The sequence below is a fragment of the Oreochromis niloticus genome, linkage group LG13, assembly GCF_001858045.2.
Source record: "Oreochromis niloticus isolate F11D_XX linkage group LG13, O_niloticus_UMD_NMBU, whole genome shotgun sequence".
NCBI classification, from domain to species: domain Eukaryota; kingdom Metazoa; phylum Chordata; class Actinopteri; order Cichliformes; family Cichlidae; genus Oreochromis; species Oreochromis niloticus.
The window spans coordinates 10,565,821-10,591,425 of record NC_031978.2 but is presented as its reverse complement, the minus strand read 5'-3'; the positions used below and the strand labels follow the sequence as shown (position 1 = coordinate 10,591,425).

The following is a 25,605-nucleotide window of genomic DNA, read 5'->3' as shown; positions in this document are numbered from 1 at the left end:
ATGAATCATTCAAGCATAAAAAGGGACTTCGGTTGTAGACAGACAACTTACAAAGAACAAATTTAAATTGTTTTATTACTACCAGCCTGTTGCGAAAGTTCATCATTTGTTCCCATTTCTTTAGCTGAATCTATGAAAATTCCCAAAGATAACAAAGTTTGATCAACACAAAAGAGTGTTTTTGCATGATCAATGTATTTCCCAAACTGCTATTGACTGAAAACGTCACATAAGTTGTCAAAATGTGCAGGAGAACAGGAGGACAAATTAATTCCAGCATCAGACCTGCAAAAAATAAAATAAAATAAAATAAGAATAGGTAACAAAAAAAAGACAAACACAATTACATACAATGAGGGAACAATGCAGAATAGATTTTTGTTTTATCTTGTTTTTGTGATATTTCCAGTAACAGCAAGTTTTGGACTTTCTGGAGTTTTTAGTGCTTACCTCAGCGGCTTCTCCGTCCCAGTGCCAGTGGAGGGCTCTGCTTCGTCCGGGCCGAAGGAGCAGCTGACTGACGTAATGGTTACCTTAGCAACCAATTAGGCGTCACCACTCACCATTCTCAAATTCATGACTGCGCATTTCTCACCTTGCCCAGAATGGAAAAAAGCAGCCTCCGAGACTCATGTGGACTAGTTAATGAGGGACGATAAACCAGATGTTTTTTCCCATCTGTGTGAGCTGTGCTGCACGCGCCGACCTGAAGAACAACACCGTGTCAGGGCTGCCGCTGCTGCCTTTGTTGTTGTTGCTGCTGCTGCTGCTTACGCCCCCCAGCTACGACCAACATGGCTGAGGACGACAGTGAATGGGTTTTAGAAAGCATCGTTGGCTACCTTGGAAGTCCCGAATGGGTCGTTCCTGTAACGGACTTTTTGGAAAACAAATGCACAGGTAAAAACAGGTTATGAGGTGATTTTAGTCTGAGACTTTAAGCCTCTCTGGAGCTGTGCACCGTTAGCGCTGCGGCTAAGCTAACGCTAACGTGTAACAGCGATGCTCTCTGATAGTTTATCCACTCAAGTGTACATTTACATATGATACGAGCGGAAACAACGACAGCAAATCCCACGACACCAAATACAACAAACATCTGCATATAATCCGACCTAGAAAAAGGGTTTTACATATTTAACGTTTCTGCGTGCTAAAGCCAGTGCATCTAGCTAAGTCTATAAAATATTTCCGTGGACACAATTCATTTCTGTCAACTGTGTGTTTTCAATATTTCAGTTTTTGACGACGAAGATGAGAATAAGTTGGCATACACAGAAATCCACGAGCAGTATAAGAAATTGGTGAGTTCAGTTGTGATTACTACAATCTGGCCAATGTCATGCATTGCCTCATCAGCATCAGTCGGTAGTGGATTCATATTGCTGACTCGTCAGAATGGACTGCTGTGAGCTGCTTTGCTTTCGTAGGTGGAGAAGCTGTTGGAGAATTACATGCAGGAGGTTGGCATCAACGAGCAGCAGTTTTTGGATGCGTGTACTTCTCCCTTTGCCAAGTCTAAAGCTCTGGAGGTACTCTAAGCTTCCTGCTTGCACACCACTGTCAGCCTGCCAGCTAACCTGAATTGAGAATCAGGGATAGGATTTGCTTACATAAGCCCAGTTACACTGCTTGATGCCAGCAACACGTTTCAAAAAATGAGTTTGGACGGGTTCAGGGTTTCCACTTAATTTGAAACATTCACCGTCTTGCGTTATACAACATTCCAGCTGTCTAAGGCCATCTTTGCTGTGTTTTTTGCTGCATAGTTCATCAGATGTTTTCAATAGCTGACAGGTCTTGACATGTCAGGTACTTACTACTTTTTAGATGCTGAGTTTGGTTGACATTGTCTTACTGAAATAAGCAAAGCCTGTATATATATTGTGCTTTTACAGATGCAAACTCATTCACCCCTACACCATCATGCATGTTGGCGTTTGAACTGTGCACTGAGTTAAATGATTCTTCCTCTTTTGGCTGAATGCATAGCATCTATATATCTATAAATTCCAAAACGAACTTCAAAACCCAGAGGACAGTGTTTTTTTCATTGGACCCTAGTTTACCTTAAATGAGCTTAGCATCCAGAAAAGTGTTTCTGGATTTGTGTAAGTACATTTTGTCTTTGCATGATAATTTTAAGCTGCATTTATCAATGTGATCTGACAGTGATTATTTTGGAATTATTCCTCATCCCATGCTGATATTCCCTCCTGAAATCCTGAAATCATGGTCATTTTCCAGATTTTCTGAATCTTTAGCGGTTTTAAATATCAAAATGATGAAAATTCTTTGCAAATGTATTTCTGGACCATTTGCTCAAGCCCTCTTTTACAGAGCAGAGAATCTCTTCAATCTTTACTTCTAAAAGATTCGGCATCACTAATATACAGTTTTTATACACATTCTGTTATTTACCTTGTTGCCATTTAACCTAATTAGTTTGAGATGTTTGTCTTTTGTTTCTGCTTTTTTATATGTTGCTGTAAACATAGTCAAACTGAGCTTTTTCCTCAGAAAACTCGTTTCTTAGTTCCAAATTGAGCCATTAATTAAGGTAGGGTTAAACAGTTGTTTCTGTTTTATCACATTAGTTTAGATTAATGTAAGTCCTGTGTAAGTACCACAACCTTGTCACCCTGAAGTGTTATACTGTGTCTGAATGTTTATTACATGAAGCAGACTTATCGAAGGAAATCAGCTTCAAGCTGCACTTCATTAGGAGTCACTGTGTTTTCAGTCTTCCTCTGTGTTTAGTTATTGAGTCAAATACTTCACAATATAGTTGTTTTTTGTGTTTATGAGAGACTGAAACTGTTTTGGTGAAAGTGACGAGATACCAGAAATAAAGCAAAAATGTCCAAAAATATAGACCATGTCCGTGGATTACCACTGGCAGTGATCAGTTGTACTACATTGGAATTGTAAAAACTAAACATTTACATAGTTTTTATTAGCGCATTGGACTGGAGGCCCAGTAAGGGACATACTACTCCTCCATGGCAGTATTTAATAAACTAAACTTGCACAAAGCGATCACCTAATGAGCCTGCACCCAAATTATGGTCAAGGTCAGGGTGATATTGGTTGTTTTATGGAAAATTTTCCGTTTTCACAAGAATTGCTTCTCCTCCTGCATTGTTCAAAGTTTAAATTCGTCTTGGATATGACATTGACATTGCCTCATTGTCTTCTCAATAGATAATAATTCTCAGTAGTTTGTTCAATAAAGCCAGTCAATGAAAACAACAGCTATTTCACACATTACTATAACCTGTGAACGGATCAGGAGCTGGAAGACTACATCACTGGTTTTTTGTTCTTCAGGCAGTATTCCAGCCAGTTCTGGCTACAGATGACTTCCAGATGTTTCGCTCATTGATGGTCCACAAGAACATGGAGCTGCAGCTCCAAGCCCTCAGGGTCATTAAAGAAAGGAACGGTAGGCTGGGTTAACATGTAAAGCAAATCCAAACACACACTTGCGGAGCCAAACGCTCAGCTGTAGGTTAAATGTCTTCGTGTGTGTAGGGGCCCTCCCAGAGTGTCTGACTGATGGTGTGGACGTCATGACAGAGTTGCAACAGCAAGAGATGAAAATCCTGCAGGAGGTTCTTAAGTAAGTCGCTTTTAACTCTCTCTGTCACTCTTGTGGTATCTGACTTCTTCAGTGTTTGACATAACATTTACTGGTGTCCCAAAAATAAACTTTTAGATGTTGTGAAAAGGTATTCGAAAGGCCGATTTGAAGATTTAGGATTGTTGATATTTTTATATGTGACTGTAAGAAAACCCTTAGTGAGTGTCTGTTTCAGCCAAGCCAGTTTGTTTCACAGGTGAATCAATCAGTGAAAGCCAAAAGGAGCCAGCACCTGTTCAACTATCTTTCCCCACATAGTTTTTCACTGACTGTGGACCATCACTAGTTCTGTTGAACCTGACATCTCATTCACACTTACATAGAAACATCCTCACAGTTCACTGTGCCACCTTAAGAGCACTCTGTTTTTTTTATGCTGTGGCTCTTCGTGTTTTTATGGCACATCTGTTGAAAGGATATTTTAGAAGTCCTATGAGCCGGATTTTGAACAGTCGCTGACGGGAATTTCATGGAAACAGTTTTTGATCATTTCCACAACAGACTAAAAAGTGCTGTTGTATTTACTTGTATTCCAAGTTAACATTAACTAATGTATTTGCTAAACAACTCTGACGGGAATTACCAGGAATTACCAAAGAAACTTTAGAATTCATAAGAGCAGCAAATATGTTTCAGCTCCCCCATTGCCCATCCGGACATTGTACGCTGTGTTCCCAATCCCCATTTTTTTCTCAATTATTCCTAACTGAATAGATTCTTTTTCTGTGTATTTAGGCTGAAATTTCACATTTACATTAGTCAGTAGGTGTTTATTTATTTTACTTTTCAGGTAATTCAGTTAATTTTAAAGTAGATATGGGGTTTTTGTTCTTCACTATACCATTAAGAAATTTCCACATTTTCTTTATGCATCCATTGCACTTCCTGAAGGCTTCCCGAATCTCCTACCACTCTTCTCTAATGGGATTTTGCTATTGAGTGTCTGGCCAAGTAGAACACACCAAGTCTAATGGGACCACAGTTAAGCTCCTTAGGATCCAGCTAATTTAGGTTGGAGGGATTGACACTAAACAAGCAGCTGAGAAAAACGGTGGTTTCATCCCTTTTGTCATACCAGGGAACCTTATCAGCGCTCCACTATGCTGCCTGTACTCCTTTCCAGGTTATAAATAGTTTCTGCTATATAAGTTGCATCATAAAGGAATTGTTTTACGTGATTGCAACTGCATTACTGAAGCTGGCACTTACTTTGATGACCGGTCTTAAACTAGTATTAATTCTGAAAGTAATTCTGAAACAGTTCAAATGTATCTATGTTCTGTCAATAGTACTTTAGCAACCTATAAAAATCCTCACAGGATTTATGACTAGGCACAGTTCCAGTATGGAAACACAGTATCTCTGTGTTTCTATACACCTACTAGTAAATGCTTTGCAGCAGTCTCCACTGAGACAATTTAGGCTATTAAATAAATCAAATTAAAGGATCTGACTGTGATTCCCAGGTGATGCCTGGGAGCAGGTTAGGGCAAAACGTGGTTACCACATGGAAATCCCTGACGCAGCTGTCTTTTTCTAGTTTCTGCTGGTGCTGTCAGCCAAGGGCTAACTGGACAATAGAACAGGCTTACCTTTAAAGTGCCAATGCTCTTATCACACCTGAACTACTGAACATACTGTGAACCCCTTCGAAAGGGTTCTTGACCGTAGGTTTTGCAACAGGTCTGAAATAGTGAAGTTTAAACAATTAGCTTATGTCGAACTCTTTCTTTTTTCTCTCCTGCTTATTCGTCTGTAGAAAGTCAAAAGAGGAATATGATGAGGAAATGTCCAGGAGGCTGCTATTAGAGAAAGAGGTTGGTTCCACCTCCAGTGGCTGCTCTAGTAAGCTAATGGCAGAGTGTGATGAAGCCAAGAATACCGCCTCTGCCCTCAGCCAACACATCAGCCCTGCCAAGGTGAGGCATCATGAGCACTATGAGCTAAATAAGACCTGTGGACCAGCCAAATAGTGCATCTTAGTGAGGCCTCTTGTGCATGCCTCTTGTTGGACTTTATCTCACATAATCTCGCTAACTACTTTTCCATGTAGTGCCTGAAGCCAAAGAAGCTCAATTCTTATTGTGAAGTCCCCTTTAACCTTGAAAACACTTTTTTTAATGTGTTACTTAAATTTGGCAAAGGTGAAAGCATGGGTTAATGATCAGCAAACTACACTGGTAACTGGAAAAACGTAGTATAAAGTTGAACCATCCATGCAGTAAGATTTTAATCAGGGATGTATTAATAAGTACACCGCAGTTTACTAACCAGGAACGCAGTAATGCCAGTTCAGCTGTGTCTGTAATAGCTAACAGAGAGAAAATGCTGGTAAAACTAAAATGCGTAGTAGACCTCTTCTCTTAACAGATATAATGAGATGATATTCAAAGCTTAGAAATAAGTGCATCCTGCAAATACTAGATATTATACCAGCCTATTTATTGGGTCATTAAGCAGCTTTGAAGCGTTTGTGTTTTGTGGATTTTGCACATTATTTGGAGACAGTTTAAATGTTTATTCATTCTTTCCATCACCCATATCCCCACCTGCAGGTCAACAGTAACCCAGTTAGAAAAGAAGGGAGCAAGACAGCTGCTACAGGAGGTGGTGCTGAGAGGAGCAGCTCCTCTAAACCCACATCAGGTAAGTTAGAAGAGAAGACAAACACTTAGCGACCAACTGAACTCTTTCTTTCTACTTGTTATATAAAATTACCCCACTATACCACATTATTCTTGATCTCCTGAGCTACAGCCAACCCACATAATCAGATGAGATACATTTTTATTACTGGAAGTCATGTAAACGAGCAGCATCAGTAGTATTACTAACGTCGCAGATAACATGTGAAGCTTTTTAATCTTTTGTTTTATTTTAAACACACAACCAACACGAGAGTGGCAGCTCATCAAAGTAATTTGTGTATGTGCCCACAGATCGTGGTAGTGATGCTGTGGGAGCCCGAGTTCTGCCAGCTGTGAGAGGTCCCGTGAAGTCTGCTGAGCCCTCCATCAGCAGCAGTCGTCATGCCGGGGAGCAGAGCAACAGCAGCCAGACTACAAGCGAGGCGTGGCTGGAGGAAGCACACAGGGAGGCTGGCTTCTCTAAGCCATATACTGTGAGTCTGTGAGACTGCTGTCTTACCCCCAAGATTACAGGAAATCTGTGCATAACATAAAAAGTGATTTGCCTCATCCTCACTCTGAAGGAAGGATCAGTGCCAAAGCACAATTGCATTCCAAACAGAAGGGTTCAATATTTCCTTTTAGGTGGACAACAATAATTTAGTTTTAAACAACTGCATTATCTATTACTGAAAGAAAAATAAAATCATGTTTTGTTTTGTTTTTACCTGCCTTATGGGCAGAAATCTGTGCCATCAGAAACTGAATTTGAATAAGTTAAATTTGAATTTGAATTACTCGGATTGAATCTGAATTGTAACTTGAATGAAAGCTTTTGAAAACTGAATTTGAATTAGTCTAATTTGAAATTGAATTTATGGTTTGAAACTGCATTTTATCCTTTAAAAATTCAGCTCTCGAATAATTTCACATTCACTTCTCACCATTCAGTTTCAGTTCTACAATTCAATTTCAGTTCCAAAATTCAGTTTTTTGGGACTTACATCCGGTTCCGGTTCAAGCGCAGATTAATAGAACTACAGACTGATAGCGTTACTGACGGAATCTACAGCGTCTTGAGCTGAATTAAGACTTCAGAAGTCATTCGTCATGTCGAATGACCAGCGGATAAACTCTCAGGTTGGTAATAAATGTATTACATGTATAAGAACAAGCGTCATGTTAACAATTGATAGCCGTACAGTAACCTTTATGCTTATTGTAGCTGCTAGCTAAAAACGCTAATTTAGCCTAGTTTGCCCTGGATTCAGCTTTGACAGACAAATATGATCGACTGTTTCTAGTAGAATTCCAAAGTTGTCATCTTGTACCCTCTCAGAGCCCTGTATGCTTGCAGAGACCCCTACAGTAAGGAAACATGCAAAACGCTGTCCAAACCTTTGTATTTGAGCTTTATTTATGTCTTACACAGCATCCCAACTCTTTAGCGAACTTAATAACTTTAGCTAAAGTGAATAGTTAGTCTTATTCATTAGTGCAGCGTTACTGGATCACCTCTGTTTGAAGTGATATAATATGATATACAACTATCACTGTGTTTAACTATCATAATAATTCTTAGGGTACTGAGTGCATGCTTAATTAGATTTTTTTTTTTAAAACATACTGCTCCATTGCTATGTTTGACAGGCTGAAGTTGTCGGGTCACCTCCTAAATCGACCATCTTTTACAGGTGTTTTGTGCCAGAAATGGAGTGTCCACTGAAGACTGAAGATACTGAATCTCTACGCCGTGCCATTGATCCCTCCTGTGCCTTCATCTAGACAAGAGACATTAACTTAACCACTCTCACATGCTCTGTACCTACATCACCTTCCCTGACAGTCGTAGCTTGGCTCATCTGAGGGTGAAATTATAAGAATGTGTTATTTTGCAAAGTGCTCTCTAGGGTTCCTAAATAAAATATGGCATTGAGGTCATTTCTTTTGAATTAATCCCTTCTTCTGAAATATAAGAACCTCTCCTGGTTTAAATGGCACTTTCTGTTCTTTACTTCCTGTTCCACTCCCAACCCCAAATAGATGCTGACAAGCTGACACAGTAACATGGAAGAGGGAAAGAAGCTGGAAAGGACTACTACAAATAAACCCAATGCCTAACAATGAAAAATGTAAAATAAGAACAATAATAATAATAATAAAGATAAAAGATGAAGTAACAAGTTTTTTGTTTTTTTGTTTATTCCAAATGATCATCCAGATGTCTGTGACATGTGATGACAAACACCATAATGGAAGGCCTTAGTCATCACATGCTTAAACTCATCATATATTTTTGCATATGCTGAACAGGCAGTCAGACATGCTGTAACTGTGGGGTAGAAAACTGCATGAACACCATACGGCAGGGGTCTCAAACTCCAGTCCTCGAGGGCGCATGGAAAAGTTGCATGACACCGGCCTTCGAGGACTGGAGTTTGAGACCCCTGTCATATTCCATATGACAGGTGTGGTTGAACTTCATGAAGACTCTGAAGTTTCTCTTCTCTTCTGGCAGGACAGGAATGTCGCCTTGTCCTGTGAACCACCGTAAGGATGTACTTAGAGTAGAACTGGACTGTCACCGGCCTCAGGCTCTTCACCTTTTCAAAGACAAAGCAGTCATTTAGATAAAATATTAGATATTGTTTACCTGTAAATGCACAAAGAGAATTTAGAAATGTAATTATTGTCAAGAGTGAACAAGCACTGATAGTGTAATTTACATCTGTGGCCAAACGTTTAGAGAATGAGAAGTGTTGTTTATTTACAAAGTTTGCTGTTTCAGTGATAGTTGTATATCATATTATATCACTTCAAACAGAGGTGATCCAGTAACGCTGCACTAATGAATAAGACTAACTATTCACTTTAGCTAAAGTTATTAAGTTCGCTAAAGAGTTGGGATGCTGTGTAAGACATAAATAAAGCTCAAATACAAAGGTTTGGACAGCGTTTTGCATGTTTCCTTACTGTAGGGGTCTCTGCAAGCATACAGGGCTCTGAGAGGGTACAAGATGACAACTTTGGAATTCTACTAGAAACAGTCGATCATATTTGTCTGTCAAAGCTGAATCCAGGGCAAACTAGGCTAAATTAGCGTTTTTAGCTAGCAGCTACAATAAGCATAAAGGTTGTACGGCTATCAATTGTTAACATGACGCTTGTTCTTATACATGTAATACATTTATTACCAACCTGAGAGTTTATCCGCTGGTCATTCGACATGACGAATGACTTCTGAAGTCTTAATTCAGCTCAAGACGCTGTAGATTCCGTCAGTAACGCTATCAGTCTGTAGTTCTATTAATCTGCGCTTGAACCGGAACCGGATGTAAGTCCCAAAAAACTGAATTTTGGAACTGAAATTGAATTGTAGAACTGAAACTGAATGGTGAGAAGTGAATGTGAAATTATTCGAGAGCTGAATTTTTAAAGGATAAAATGCAGTTTCAAACCATAAATTCAATTTCAAATTAGACTAATTCAAATTCAGTTTTCAAAAGCTTTCATTCAAGTTACAATTCAGATTCAATCCGAGTAATTCAAATTCAAATTTAACTTATTCAAATTCAGTTTCTGATGGCACAGATTTCTGCCCATACTGCCTACCTAACCTAACATAATTATATACAATAGATACAGATAGAGATGATTACAATACAATACAAATTATGACCTGCATTAATTTAAGGGAGGAACACCAATTCATAGGCTGTATATAAAAGACAGACAGGTGTTGTCGGTGATTTCATCAATACTTTGTGAGGTCTCGTTGTAAAAAAAATGGACACAGCAAGCAAGCAGTGGATGTAATTAAGAGATTGAAAGAAATGTAGTGAATATGTCAATAAGTTTTGCATGCCCTTATGATTCATGTATGAGAGCAGCTGAAAGTAAAAGCAGTTGAAATATAATAATTTAGTAAATGAGCATCATGGTCTTGCTAAACTCGCGTATTTGCTGGGGTCACAGACAAGGAAACAGACGTGTAGTTGTCATGCTGCTACAACCACAGGAGCACCTTGGCTTTAATACACTGGCTTTACTTTTCAGAGGCAGAAGCGTATGTAAAATATGGACATAGCCACGGTGATGTCACCCAGTGGTTAGTGAAGTCCTGTCTTCAAGCCTGGAGGCTAGCTCGAGGCTTTTGCTGCCACCATCTTGTTGTTTTGAAACCAGATGTGAGGAGTGGTTGGTTCAGGCTTGCTGGCTAAAGCCGTGTACACATTTGTAGCTGACAGCCGGTTGCTTCTGGACATTGCACACTTCTAGTGCATTTAAAGCCAGGTCATATGTTAATCAATTGTATTCTTCTCTCTCGTTGGTATTTTTTTCATCAGTCGCTCATATTAAAGTAGAGACTGTATCACACGTCTCACACACCTGTCACTCATTTTGTATGATATAAGCCAATGAACATACTGTGCATAACCCTCCTCTCCTACTCCAATTAGGACCATGTGTTTTTTTTAAACTTTATTCTTTATTTAATATGATCCTGAACAACCAGTTTAGACGTTTAATCGCTCGTCTGAATTTCACCTGCACTTCTCTGCAGGAGTTATCAACATCACAGCAGGAGCAGCTCCAGCAGAGGGCGGCATATCTGCGTCAGCAGAGGGACAAGCTCCACGCGCTGCGAAAAGAGCAGCAGAAAACCAAGCAATCGTCCTTGCCGGAGGAGGCACCCAGCAGCCCCACACCAGCACCCAGCACTACCCCGGTAAATGCAGCCTGGTCCTCGCCTCCTTCTCTATACCTCACTTCATAAAGTTGCTTATCCAACTGCTGCAGGTAGTTTGGCACAAATTCCATCTGTTGAAACAGGGATTTGCAGCGGTTTCTTTAGTTGAGAAAAAAACGTGTCAAAGTGAATACATTTTTTTTTAGATTAGACACATATTCATGCATTGATACTCATAGTGGATTATTAAAGTTCTTCAAAGTCATCTTTAAAGATTAGTAATTTAAGTTTGACGCTTGTTATCAATTATGACTCACCCAGGACCAGTTATCCATATTTCACCTGATTTTCTTAAACCTACATTAAATTTTTTTTTCCCCTTTTTTTCTTCCTCCCAACTTGTTTTATTTGCTTCTTTTTCTTGTTCTTCATTTCCATCCACTTGTATCTGCTCTGGACTGGCCTGTCAGGAGGCAGTGGGTCAGTCCCAGAGAAATGGGGCCTGTTCCCCTCCTCCTACTTCTCCTCCTCCTCCACCTACTCCTCACTGTGCTCCTCCAGCACAGCACTCCTCCAATCAGAAGGTGATCCATCAGCTGCCTCTGATGTGAACAACTGTACTTGTGTGTTCATCTGCTTTTGCTTTGTAGTAATCATTCCCTTCATTCTCACCAACTAAAGGTCTGCATCTCTCAAGCACAGAACATAAACTTTTTTCATCCTAAATTAAGAATTTTATTGACACAAACTGAAGAGAATCAGATCTTGATTTGTGTTGACTGAAATCATCAATCTTGGCTCAGTTCCTATTCCTTATTAGATGCGATTGTCTGACAGCACCTTGTTTACCTCAAAGTTACAGGCTTACTACGGCCATGTTTCCAGTACTAGCTGCCCGTGTTTAGTTTTCTTGCTTGTGTACTGTATGTAGACACATGTGCTTGGTTGTATTTTAGTCGCCTTTCTCGCTGCTTTTTCCACATTTTATTTTGCTGGTGAGTATTGACTGCTTCCTGGTCTGGTCTCTTCTCACAGGAGATATCTGCTGAGGAGAAAAAGAAGCTGGAGAAGAGAAAGCACCTTGCTGACAAGCTGAAAGAGGAAGTGATCAAGAAATGACTTCCCCTCAAAATGCAATATTCTCCCTTATATCTTATCTATTTACTCTGGCAATCAAACACATGGCTTCCTTTACACTGCTGCATATTTCATAATGCAAATCTTTTTTTCCCTTTTTTCTAAAGATAAAAATCATGGGATCTTCCATCTTCTGAGTTCTTTTCTGTGTAGCAAAAAGAGCATCTTTGTTTTTAAATGACACTCATTACTCATAACAGACCACTCGAGTATTTAAAGGTCTGATAGCTACTTTATGTATTGGACTAAGTTCGGAAAATCTCAATTGAGCTAAAGCACACAGGTCTGTGTGCTTCAGTATATCAAGCGATATCCTGCCAGTGGTACCGAAACCTCTGCTTTTCATTTGTAGACAGACTTTAATTATACTTTGGGGATCGTGGGTTCAGGAGAAGAGTAGGTTGTCCACTAATTGCAGGTTTGGTGGTGCAGCCACAACCCCACCACATGCCAGAGTGTGCTTGGTGAGCAGGACAGTGAACCCCAGTTTCCTCTTGATGGCAAGGCAGCACCTTACTTGGCAGCTCCACCTGCACTGGTGTGTGAATGCATGACTGAGTATAGTTTCAAAGCACTACTACTTAAAATGTGCTGTATAACTGCTACATTTGTAGACCATTGGTTCAAAAAGTGGAATAAAAAAATGTTTTTTCAGTCTGTACACTACTTTTTAGAAACGTGTAGCCGTGGGACAACAAATCAGTCCAAACAGGTATTAATTATTTTTGTCATAATTTGACATTTTTAAGCAAAATTGTGAAGATTTGAATATTTCTTTTGTCACATACCAAGGTAAACAAGATATTTAGACATTTTGTACTTTTCAAATAAAAGGGTGTATACAAATAGTTTTATTTTTTCCTCGGTTTTCTAAAATTGAAAGACAATTAAGAAAATAAGCAGAAGATATGCAACACTATGCTCGTCAGTAATGGCACAAAATCTTGGTTCAGTTTCTGAAACCCATTTTGCTACTTTGAAACTAGTCAATATGTTTGGAGTGCTGGATTTGGATACAGACATTGGCTGATTTCTTTCTAGCAACAGTTAACAGTAACTGGCCATGACGTGATGAATCAGATTTGGGAGGACTCTACACTGAGGTGAAGGCAGTATTAGTTGGATCCAGTGCACAGATTGTTTTTCCACTGTTAGCATTCCCACAAGGAAGCTGGTACGTCGTTGGCAGTTAAGAGAGCCGTGCAAGTTGTCAAGATGACCAATCACGTGTTCATACAGGGGCCAAGAGAACTGCGCCGCTTTCTGCGAGTGCCGTATTTATCTGCAAACCAATCACGAGTCTTCACTTCAAGCAACCATAATGCACCAGTTTATTTGTAATGTTGTTATTGTGTATGCTGTTTAATAAAAAATATATTTTTTAGAAACAACCTGCAGTCTAGACTTGAATGTGTATATTATATATATATATATATATATATATATATACACCCACTTCAGTAGTTAGACCGTTTAAGTACCAGGTTGGACCCCCTTTTGTTTTCATAACTGCCCTAATAATTGTGGCAAAGTTTGTCCAGTTTTTTAAGCCTGTGCAAACCGTAACCTGTTTTCTGTTCCCAGCTGATATATGATCTTCTACTTCTACTGTTGCACATTTTTCCTGTTACCAGTGTAACAAAGCAGCCTGGCTACTCTGACATTGACAAGGCATTTTCATCCAGAGAACTGCTGCTCACTGGATATCTCCTCTTTTTCAGACCATTCTCCATGAGGGCCAATAGCGCAGGCTTTTTGTTTTCCTGCTCTTAGCTCTGCAACTGTCCATGCAATTCAGCCAAATGATATACGATGCATAGTAAAAGAATGCACGTATAACTTTTCAGATGTTAAACCCCATTTTCTTAATATTTTCTGGCCTCTTATTAAGCAATCAAAATGCCTAACATAAAATCTAGGACACTTGCAGCTCCGATTGCCAATTGGTACAAAGTTGGTAAACAAAGCTAGATTCACAAGTTCAATGTCAGGGTCACATTTAATTTCAAAACTTATCAAATAAATTCATACAAATGTTAAGAATGGATGGTGGTAGTAAATGCACTTGGTACAAATTCATCAAGGGAGAGCAGAAACAGTCATTGTTGGATGGAACCAACATAGAGGAGGAAAGACAATTCACTGCAGGTGCTGCTCCTGAAAAGCACATTGGCAATAATTCTCTCATTTCCTACCCTCCTGCTTGTGTTGCTGTACATGAACAACTGATCTAGCATTTTTTTTTAACCCAGTTTCGATTCCCTTCATCTTCCTATGTGCTTGTGTTGGGACCATGAGAGAAGAAGCAATGAAAGAAATGTTCCAACCCGACAGAATTATCCCGCTTCATCACACCGGTGTGTTGTCAGAAATAATACGCACAAAAACCACTGTTTGATTCAAAAACTTCACTGCATTGACTGCGGGGTAAATCATATTTATCATACCTAATAAAAACAGATCATCCATTCAGTCAATGAAAACTGTTTTTTTTTAAAAAGGACTTAAACTAACTTTTGATCTGTAGTTTTTCTTCTTTTTTGCATTTTTTTTTTTTAACAGAAAATGAAAAAACTTGAAATAGGCTTTAAATTTTGGGAGTAAGGAGATCTCAACCAGAGCAGAACGACACTTTGAACCCTCAAAATGAAAACAAAAGCCCCCTTTAGCACCTCAAACTCATTAGAAGCAGTCTCCACAGTATATGTAATATCTGATTATTCACCATCTAGCAGTGTTACTCTGGCCAGAACATAATATAAAAGATGGACACAGCTTCCAGGACTGAAAAGTGAAACCAGTGTGGATGGGGGCAACACTGGTTGCAAAGAAACTTGAAGTTTATGGGAAACCGGCCCTCAACTTGCTTGCTCTATGACCTCAGTACACTTTGTTTATGGCTTCATGGTTTCAATCACTAGTTTCAGGTAATACTGAATAAAACATGAAGCTCACTTTTGTAAATTGCGGTCATTATTAGAATCCGAAAAGAGGATTAGACAGGGTATGATCCAGTGTGTGGTATCCTTGTTCACAGCAAGATCATCTCCCCCCTTCTCACATGTGGTTTTAAAACTCCAAGATGCTAAGCTCAAGGCTTCATAACAGGACTTCACAAACCAGTGGGTGACGCCACTGGCTACATCCATCTTTTATACCAGCTGTGCCACAACAAGGTGGGCAGCTTTTTGTTTCTGATGCAAGTTAAACTCTGAACCTGAGATCTGTCTGGGAGAAGGATGAACGACTCGGGTTTGCCACCCTGTTAAAACACAAACTGGGCTGATGATGTGCACACTGTAACGAGGACGCCAAGTTTGACTCAAGTACAAAATTCCAGACATCCTCGAAATGTTGACTGAAAAAAAGAAAACTTTACTGCAGTTTTAAGTTTTTTTGTTATTTTTAAACCAGCATTTAGGACTTCTCTGTATTTTTACACTGAATCAAATGAACTGTACTCAAAGGGTGAACAGTGACCCCACCTTTTTGTGCGACAACAAAAAGAACACAGGCAGGTAGGGGTCTCGCTCCCCTTTCAAAAATCACATCAGGGGCAAAAGATTAAAAAGAGGAACAAAAAGATCTGTACAGTACTTTTTAACAAAGTCATGAAATACAGGACTTCCTGGCTAACACAGTCTTGTATGTGCGTGTATCATCGTGTGTGTGTGTGTGTTTGTGTGTGTGCCTCGACCAAACTGACAACATGGCTTTTGAAGGTTTGAGTCCTGCTCCTCTCGCTCTTAGTCTTCATCCCAGTCTCACTGGTCAGCTCCCTTGTCTTAAGAATTTGGGGATTTTTCTATGATGTCCCTCTATCCATGACTAAAGTAAGTAGTTCTCTGGGAGGGCGGCACACACAGCTTCAGCCAGTCAAGCTTTCTATTACTATGACGGCTAGTCCTGCTAGCCTGACTGGCCTGCTGTCAAGGTCATACACTGGCTGGTTGTGATCTGACTTCCTCTCTCTCTGGAGCTCATTGGTTTGGATTTGAGAAGTATGGAATGGCTTTTTTTTCTTTTTCTTTTTTTTCTTTTTTTAAATAAGAGCAGGTGACAGGCGCAGTGGGGCTCTTGTTGGACTGCAGCTTCCTTAGCACTGTAGAGCTGGGAACTGCTGTGCCACCAATTCAAACTTCAATGTTTTGTTTATGTTTAGGGTGGTGGGTGAAGAGGACAAAGAAGTCAGAACAGGAAAGGAGAGCAGGAAGGAGTGAAAGAGGGGAGAGATGAATTCTCAAAGGGTCAATGAGGTTCTCAGGTGGAAGAAAAGAGATTTGGGAATCTCCCTGAAGAGGTTGTTGAAAAGGAAGAGGTAAACAGGCTGAGACACAGATTGATCCTTCTTTCTAAAAACAAAAACAAAAACAAAAGCAACTCTCTATCTCCTTTTGCCGAGGGAGAAGCAGGAGCAGCGATCAGAAGGGACTGAGAGAGGTGGGAGCTCGTCTTTGTCCATCTCTTCAGTGAGACTCACAGGTGGCACAGGCAGGCCAAGGACCAATGAGACAACCAGAGGAGGGGATTTCAAAGGGACTCAATGTCCGTCCACCATGACCAAAGAGGACAATTAGCCTTAGGAGCTCAAACGAGGCCGCTTCCTTGGAGACTGGTCTTCTTCCTCTTCATCTTCCTCTTCATCTTCATCGTCAGGGTAGTCCACCAAACCAACCAGAGCAGTCTAAGACAACAACAAGAGTGACTGTTTCATTTCAACATGTACTTTTGCAGGAGCGCAGAACAGCTGTTAGTGCTGAAACATAGTGTTCTAAATTTCACTCACATTTTACTTATTCTGACCAGTGAAGGCAAACAACAAGTAACTTGTGTAACTTTTATCTGCATTCATGCTGTGATACCACTCGAAACATATTGTGCAACAAAGAAAACTTCTGGCCTTTGGTAAAAGACTGTCCTTTGTTATACTGTTCCCAAATTGGACAAAGGATTAGGACAGGACAGGACAGGACAGGATAGGAATTCAAGTCTTCCTCAGAATGCAACATGAAATATTACCTTGACTACTGGTGTGGCAGGAAGAGGAACAGTTTTGACAGAAGAAGCTGAACTGTTGTTTGGAGTGACAGCTGGTGAGGCAGGTGGGATGGCAGCAGCTTTCCCGTTGTTATTGGCACCATTGGCTCCGTTGGCAGCTCCTACAACAACACAAACTAGGATCATGCAGCAATCTGGGAAAAACTATCCAGCAACATTCATACAGTAAGAGAATATAGCTTACCTTTTTTGGCTTCCATGTACTTGCCGTAGCTATCAGAGAAGTCATCCCCCATTCTCTTTTCCACTGCCTCTCCATCGTCATCGTCATCATCGTCATTGAACCACAACTCTTCATCCTCATCCAAAGACCGCGCATCTCTTCGATATCTACAGGTGGGAAAACTGCTTCATTAGGTACAGGTATCTACACAAGGGGAATTACTACCTTGTGGTAATACGTCTCTGATCAAATATAAATTAAGGTTATGAAGCTGAATAATGATGACAAGTGCTAGGGTTAACAGAGGTTGACTAAAACATGCAGAAATTTGGTAGGGGTGTGTACAAGAATGGGAATAGAAAACTATGTAAAGTCGGCATATATAAATGTAAATTTATGTGGTGGAGTGCATAAGTGATAAAGATCACAGTAAGGGAATGACCCTTGCTTCTGACCTGTTGAGTCTCTGGCTCTGCCGGTCTTTTTCCTGCTCATATCGTCCTTTCAAGCCCTTGAATGTCTGGACATACTCAATGGATTCAAGTGCTTTGTAGAAGTTATCCACGATGTGAGCTATGAGTGATTTGATGTCCTCCTGGAAAGCAAAAGGTGGATCATTATATATTTAATGCAAAAACAAAGGCTTGTTAAGGTAGCGTTCGTGCTTTTACATACCACTTTAATAAACTCAAAGAGCTCTATGATGGCAGAGTTGAGGAGGTTGTATCGGGTCCCATTGTCCAGCAAGGCATTAATGACAGGCTCAAACAGGTTCCCTTTGATGATGTAGCGGTTGTAGTATTCGTCTTTTAGACCAATGATCCTGCGCATGAAACGCAGAGCACCTTGGACAAAAACAGAGCCACTTTGTAAAAAAACGAGGCACGATATGATTCAAAGTCTTATCTGTATTCTTTGTGTGAGCTTGGATACAAACAGCAGTTACACAGCTCTGGTATGGTTATATCTGTATATGAGGTTCAACCACAATGTAATCGCTATCAGAACACAGGGAACTTACAAAGAGCAAGGAACGTGTGCTTTGAGTTCATCAGCACCAGCACTCTCCTAAGCAGGTCTTTGTTCATGATGTAGGTCTTGATGTGATAGGTGTGGTGTTCCACACAAAAGGTCAGAAGCTCCAGGATCAGTGCCAGCAACTGAGCTGTCTGGAAGTTGTCTACACAAATAAAGACAAATCGTGTTAGGACATGCAGCACTGTCCAGGTACATTTACAAATACAAGCCAGACACCAAGTGTACAATCCTTTAATATATAGTTTTATAAGTCATTCCAGATTTAATCATTTTAAGCGGTTCTTAATCTCATAGTCTGGTGACTAGCACAATATTTTATTTCTTATTCATGTCCTCTAAAAGAAAAAGAACCACACTCTTAATAAGAGGTGCTGGTCATTTACCTTGGAAGGGTTCAGGTAAAAACAAATAATATAATGATGTTGTCTACTACAAGAGCAGTACTTTCAAGCCACTTCAAATGCACAAATTTCTTACTGTTGAGTAGTTCAACAGTAAGAAACTGGTTGACAGTTTAAATAATACCCACCTGGGCACACTGGATTGACCTTTGTTGATCCCTCCTGCAGATCTGAAAGGTGATTACATAGATTAACCAGTGGAATTTTCTGTCTTCCAGTCTGATGTACCCTAGTTTAACTTCCCAGCTCACCTTTTGAATTTTTGTCATGTGCAGTGTTGGCCAGCAGAGGAGCAGTCAACACGTGCATGCAGTATTTGTAGAAGAAACTCAGAAATTCTGTCTTCTCCGTTTTCTATCAGGAAAAACAAACACAAAAAAACTTTAATAAGTGTTTAAGGTTTCACTCAGGGGACACATACACTTAATCTAGGGGTGGTAACGGACATGTGGAGACACAGATGGGGGATTTTGTCAGATAACAATGAGGTAGGCACCATAAATGTGCTGCTTTACATCAGTGTTTCTTAAACTGTGAGGCAGGCCTCACTGGCAGAGCCACTGCAGGTGGGCTGTGTACAATAATGCGTGAAACTAATTTGAATAAGCTTGACTTTGTAGACTTTGTTTTGTAAATAAAGAAGACTCCACTGACCCTAATTTGACTAAATTGGATCCTTTCTTCATTGTTAATAACAAAAACATGTGGGGAAATGAGGCACACCAGATAAAAGTCTGAGAACAACTGATTTAAATGAAAAAGCAGAGTGATCAACATTGAACGATGGCTGGAGAAAAAGGAGAGGGGAAGAAATCAACAAAAATCTGGTTGATTTTGCTTACGTTGGTGGAAGCCAACATATTCTCAGGGTCGATGAGTGTCCTGAGCAGACCCATCAGCTGGACAGCTCCCCCCAGTTCTGGGTCAGAGTCACAAATCATCTGCTTGATCACAACATTTATCAGGAGAACATCCTGAAACACAAATACACACACACAAAGCAAACAAACAGGATAAGTTAACACAGTCGCACATTCAGATTAAAAATAAATTTTGCATGGCATGAAAAGAAAACTCTCTCTCTCAAACAAAGGGCAAACACACAGTATTAAAACAAACAAAAAAAGCCTTCTTGTATACAGAACAGAAGATCAACAGGGGACACTAAAAAAAGTTAATCAAACTTTGTCTCAGCAATTCTCTATAACAGTTCTGTGTTTTTATACTACTTTATCAAACATGTAAATTGTGTATCAGCTATAAAATGCCTTCAAGTGTTATGGCTCTGTAGTAAAAATCGAGTAACTGGGTCATCACATGAGCCCCAACAGTCACAGGCTGTTGTCACAATACGAAACACCTCTTGTTTACCTCATTGTTCACAAAGCAAACAGAGTTTTCCTTATATAGATTTCATCTCAGTTATGGACTGTTCTACATGCCTGATGTGGTAATGAACTATTTGAAACTGACGGAGCCTGGGCTGCCAAAACACTGCTTTGGATAAAGAGAAAGCTCCTTTTTAAAAAATAATGATTAGATGCTTACATCATCTGTCTGCTGAGGTTCCTGCATGACAAATTCCCTAACCATGGAGGGGCTGAATTCCACCAGGTAAGAGAAGATATCAGTAGCTGCTGCCCTCACCTGCAAGTCATCCATTCCCTGAATGGGAAAAAAAAAAAAAGAAGTTGATTCAACTGAGCAGTGACCAATCAAAAAAGACTTTTATTAACACTACCTCAGGTACCCATATTCATGTGAGAACTAGAACGTACCATTACTATTTCAAGAGCAGGTAAAATGCCTAGATTTGCCAGAGTTTTGAAGAACGCATCCCTGTTTTGAGGCTGCAACGTTTGTGAAAACGCACAGAATTCTTTGACAAAGTTCACCTAAGGAGAGGAGGAAAAAAAGGAGATAGATAAATGACAATATAAATGAGAAATGCAAAGACCAAAATAATTAAACCGTTCTTAAATAAAAATCACTGTGCCTACCGCCATTTCTGGGCTCATTTTTTGAGGTTTTAACATATGACCAAAAAAAACAACAACAACAAAAAAACTTCTTAAAACTTGCCAATTCTCTCCTTTTACTGTCCTCAGTCGCGTCATCTGTGAGCTGTGCAAAGACCTCCGTTAGGAACTTCTCATCCTCCTGCGGCACATTTAAAGCCGGGTTAAAACATCAGAACAATAAAGAAACATGTCTTAAAAATAAACAGAAAATCTAATCCTGACTTGCAATTTCAGCACAACAAGAATGAAAGTCAAATTATTCCAGCAATAAACCCGTGACTCCTAAAACCATACAGAAAATTAAAATCAGTCACCTGACTGTGAAATGAAAGAATTCTAAGGTCCTGTTTGTTTACACCATGAAAATAATTGTGTGGTATAAAAATTATTGTTCATAACATATGCCTTACATTTGCACCATATTACAATCCACATACAAGTGTTACGATGGGCCTAAACCTATTCACTCAAAGATTTTTGAAAATGTTTTAATGTATAGTTTTAATTGGTCATCATCACAATACAAAACTTGACACGCACATCTTACGCATACATTATTTGTACAGTCATTACAGGCTTATACATTTCCATCTGTTCACACTTATTATTTGAGGTTTCCCACTTAATTTAACATTTCACATGAGAATTAAATACATTTAAAGAGAAAATTTTAATTTGGTTTTAAGCATGCGTCATCTTGGTGGACTAATCTAAGCAGGGTAATTTGTCAAACAAATTTTAATTAGTCACAACATGTACAGCAATACTGTATATGTACTGGCTAAACTACACAGTGGATTAAATAATTAACTGATAACGTCATTTTATAAATAGCTTGGTTTGAATCCTTACCTGCAACATACTGACAATTTCCACCTTGTTGAAGAAGATGAAGGAGGTGAGTGTGGATAGGAAGTTCTCCTCAAAGACAGATGGTGTGGGCAGGATTATGTCCTGGATGTACTGAACTCTATATGTCTGGTGGATCTTCTGCCGCAGTTCAGAGTCTGTGATAGGGATCACCTCCTTAAATTTCGCCGTCTTGGTCAAGAATTCCCGGTGGCGTTTAGGTTGAACCAATGCTGGGTCGTACTCCAGGCAGCCCACCACATCCATGATACAGTCGTCAGAGAACATCACCTCAAAGAGGGCTGCTTTATTGAGAAATAAGACACCTCGGACAATCTCATAGAGGTGATGGAGGCCTTCCCTGTTGTCCACTTCCTCACATACTCTAAAGAGACCCAGGAGTTTCTTGATGTAGCCCTCAGTCATCAGGGCCAGGGCAAGCTTTTCCCTCCGGATGGGTGAAGAAAGGACAGAGGTAACCAAGTCGGCAATTTCCTCCAGTCTGCTTTGCTCGCAAGGGGGGAGCTCAACTAGGTGGCTTGTCTCTGGAATCTCCTCAAAGCGCTCTTCCTCAGACTCATCAATGGGGTCCTGGGTGATGTCCAGAGCAGGGTCTCTGCCTTGGACCTGAGTCACAAATAAAAGGTATTATTAAATGAATACAACTGATAGTATCATGTGTACAGTCACCTCTTTGCACAGGTTAATGTTTCTCAGTAATTTGTCCAGTACACATAAACTATTAAATAGATCAACAGAGCTTGCCCATTGTGGTAGGTTCAATGGAATTTTAGCATCAGCGAAACAGCTGTGTGTGTTCCTGGTTTGAGTTTTACCTGGCAAATTCTTTCCCAGATCTCATCACAGCCAGCCTTTTCCTGGAAACTGAGTGCAAGGTCATAGTTATCTGCTTCTGACCAGACAATCAATGTGTCCTGGAACAAAGACAAAGGATTATTAAACTTTACACACTGACATGCTTAACTCTTTCACAGGAGGCACTTACAGACACACACACACTTATTCATTAAATTGTATGTTAACTGAACACATGCCTACAAATGTACACACACACACACAGGCAGCAAACGAAAATAAAAACGTCAACATTTAACTCCTGCAGACAGAGGATCTTGTGGCTCCGTTATGCCTTCTTGTATGTATTGCTGGCAGGATTTGGGTGCAAATCCTTGAAGTGTATCTGAGGGATAAAGCTTTCTATCCTGGTGGGAATGCACTCCTCTAGCATGACAGTGACTTATCCACAGAGTATGAAAATGGTTTGAACAAAAGTCTACAACAGACAAAGCAAGTTAAACACATGCAGAATATCTTTTTTGTACCTAGCTTCACCAAGGTGGTTATCAACTCTAAGTCAAACGAGCGTTTTCCGATCTAGCTATGACCACATTCACATGAAAGAGGCAGCAATGGCAGCATGACCAACCAGAAACATGAACCGGTCTATTAGCAGCTGAGGGGCATAGTTTATGAATACTATCATGCTATAAAATTAGCATTATATAACATGAAGTAGGTAAACAGATAATACAGACTCGCTGCAACACAACTGCTGCAGCCAAAACAACAGTGTCAGTCTGTGTGAGAAGAAAAGCACTGTGTAGTATTGTAGTATTGTTATATATGTCTTAAAGTAATAATGATTAAAGTATCAAAGTAAATAGTAAAGTGTGTACAAATTCTGATAATTTAAGGCAACAAACTTACTGTCAAAGATCTGGGAAGACCTCATTACTATATTACAATAAAAAGAAGCTAATCACATTTAGATTTGCTGCTTCTTTCACTCAATTTGAAATAGTCTAAGGGCAAGTAGAGACAAAATTTAACAAAATAAAATTTTTCAAACAGGTAAGCAGCCAACTTGCAAATGTTTCATGACGTCAGAAACGAAAAGGTTTAAATTCTCTGTTTTAGTATCATTTCAACGTATTACAGCCTACACAACAATAAAGTTGTTTTAATATTGTTTGCAGTCAACAGGAAAGAAGCAAGGAATAAAGTTGCCCCCAAGAATCTCTATTTCTTACCGATGCTGATCTGAGACAAACTTCAGATTCTCTTACTATCTGCACACTAAGCTCTAATTGATCTTCCATGCATTATTTCATAGAAATAATTGTTCCATGGGATCCAATTGATCTCTTGTCTCAAACATGACCCTTTCCTGAGGAGATTAGGTGTGGAGTGTAAATTACCAGAGTAATCTATTTCATAAGAAGTAAACCACCTCCAAAACACCGGAAATCCAGGAATAAACCTGAAGTTAGCCAGACTCGACCTTAATCATTAATAATGCTATAAATTTTTAGGTCATATAAAAGTGTCATATCACAATAACACTGATACATAAAAAAAAAACACAACAACAAAACACGCCTCAACATGTCTGAGAACAAGAGCTGCTGTCAGCCTCCAGTACCTAAAAAAAAGGAAGTTATTCAACCTTCAACAAAGAGCAGTAATTTTAAAGACATGCAAAAATATTTAGAAAAAGGTGGAAAATATTTTTCTTTATTTATGAGACAATATTGTGCAGCTCCTGAAGAGTTACAAGGTTAAGGTTAAGTTGAATTAGTTAAAGGTTTCATTAACTACAGCAGCTCACTGTTAAAGGAGGGTGGAAATTGTCTTTCAGACACTTACCTATAAATGCGGGAAGACTTCTTATTTATGCCATAATTCTAATGACACCTTAATTTACAAACAGGTGTGGCGCATGTGTGGTAATTACTCATGGCATTACCCGATTATTACTCGATACCAAGTTTACAATTGCATCAGTCAGCCAATTTCTACTGTCTCGCCTAGATTACAGTAACTATCCAGCAGCAGATCTCAAACCAGTGTTGGGATTATTGAAATGTGTGTGCTATCTGTAACTGAGCCAGACTCAGGTAATAATAAAAACTTACCTGTTGTTTCTGATATGCAGTATTAGGACTTATCTTCGATTCCAATAGCAGTGATCCTAAAGCACAGAGATATAGGTGACTAAATATTCAAGCCAGTTAGAAAACCGGTTCTTTAAAGACGAGGTTTGTTATTCTGTCTAGAAATAAACAGTTATGGCTATGCAAATACACACACAAAAAACAATCGAATTAAACTAAAATGCTCAAACACAAAGGTAAAATAACTACAACAGGCCTTGGGTTCTACTGTAATAACCTTATGTACTTTCTTTGTCACATACATGAACCACAAAGAGCAATAACAAGTTTATACGTTCAGACTTTCAGGGGCACCATGCTACCGAGATCCCGTCGGACCAAACTAATGAGCATGCTAGCAACAGCTATTCAATAAATATTTGCAATTTATTGAGAGACGTGCCTAATATTAACAGTTCTGGCACTATGACGGTGAAGTCTGCCCCACATGTAGAAAAAAAGTCTAATAAGGTAATCTGGTACCCACTGTGGGCAATCGAAGCGCTCTCTCCGAACAACCAGGAGTTAGCATGCTAACCACCGTAACAGCTATGCTAACAGGGAACTTACCGTCCGATTCAGCCCGAACTAATAACGATATCCCCCTCAGTCGTTCGACAAATGTAGACGAAACGTGCCCGGTACCCCGATCATCCCATTGCCGATCTTCATTCAGCGTATATACCTTCACTCGCCGCCGAGTGTCCGACATGGTTTAAACGAGTCGGAGCTAGCAGGCTAGCTTTCTGCTAACAAGCTATCACCTCACCCGTCTAGTGTTTTCCTCGACCTGTTAACTTTGTTTCCAACCGCATGTTATAAAACATGCATGTTTAAATTTAGTTCCCAACAGCAGCAAAATATATTAGTAGGTATTTCATAAACATATTACGACGTGAATCTACTTATTAAGGGGCCTAATATTAAACTGTAAAATTCTGAGAGAACACAACAACTCTAACGGCCTTCTTGCTAACGTCCACAGACCGCCATCTTGTAATCCGATCTTGTGTTCTTTTTCTTT

At 39.6% G+C, this 25,605-nt stretch overlaps 2 protein-coding genes across 3 annotated transcripts; one reads left to right on the top strand and one right to left on the bottom strand.

The window, feature by feature from the left end:
• The first annotated feature begins 556 nt into the window (after positions 1-556).
• cfap36 (cilia and flagella associated protein 36) lies at positions 557-13,488 on the top strand. 2 transcript variants are annotated; one of them, XM_005474352.3, is made up of 11 exons: positions 557-900; positions 1,240-1,304; positions 1,431-1,532; positions 3,331-3,445; positions 3,535-3,622; positions 5,403-5,562; positions 6,199-6,289; positions 6,583-6,764; positions 10,835-10,999; positions 11,431-11,544; positions 11,996-13,488. In XM_005474352.3, the coding sequence occupies exons 1-11, from the start codon at positions 795-797 to the stop codon at positions 12,077-12,079; spliced, it is 1,272 nt and encodes a 423-aa protein (XP_005474409.1). In that variant the 5' UTR covers positions 557-794; the 3' UTR covers positions 12,080-13,488. The 2 variants fall into 2 exon arrangements, with proteins under 2 accessions (XP_005474409.1, XP_003438492.1); XM_003438444.5 differs by lacking the exon at positions 11,431-11,544 and having other exon boundaries at positions 559-900.
• A 589-nt stretch (positions 13,489-14,077) lies between these two features.
• Positions 14,078-25,583, bottom strand: ppp4r3b (protein phosphatase 4, regulatory subunit 3B). The gene is made up of 16 exons (XM_003438311.5): positions 25,152-25,583; positions 24,564-24,619; positions 22,464-22,562; positions 21,631-22,254; positions 20,840-20,917; positions 20,536-20,652; positions 20,306-20,422; positions 19,600-19,731; positions 19,009-19,111; positions 18,886-18,927; positions 18,340-18,498; positions 17,994-18,163; positions 17,774-17,913; positions 17,340-17,485; positions 17,117-17,256; positions 14,078-16,781 (listed from the first exon to the last, which is right to left on the bottom strand). Exons 1-16 carry the CDS (start codon positions 25,291-25,293, stop codon positions 16,677-16,679), a joined length of 2,370 nt encoding a protein of 789 aa, XP_003438359.1. The 5' UTR covers positions 25,294-25,583; the 3' UTR covers positions 14,078-16,676.
• Between the last annotated feature and the right edge of the window lie 22 nt (positions 25,584-25,605).

Bases quoted from the DNA above. Each gene is read 5' to 3' on its own strand.
- ppp4r3b (XM_003438311.5), bottom strand. From the start codon at position 25,293: ATGTCGGACACTCGGCGGCGAGTGAAGGTATATACGCTGAATGAAGAT. The intron at 18,928-19,008 runs GTGAGCTGGGAA...ATCACCTTTCAG, and splicing joins ACATGACAAAAATTCAAAAG to ATCTGCAGGAGGGATCAACA. The intron at 17,486-17,773 runs GTCAGAAGCAAG...TCCCACCTGTAG, and splicing joins CAGAGCCAGAGACTCAACAG to ATATCGAAGAGATGCGCGGT.
- cfap36 (XM_005474352.3), top strand. From the start codon at position 795: ATGGCTGAGGACGACAGTGAATGGGTTTTAGAAAGCATCGTTGGCTAC. The intron at 1,305-1,430 runs GTGAGTTCAGTT...TTGCTTTCGTAG, and splicing joins ACGAGCAGTATAAGAAATTG to GTGGAGAAGCTGTTGGAGAA. The intron at 1,533-3,330 runs GTACTCTAAGCT...TTTGTTCTTCAG, and splicing joins CCAAGTCTAAAGCTCTGGAG to GCAGTATTCCAGCCAGTTCT.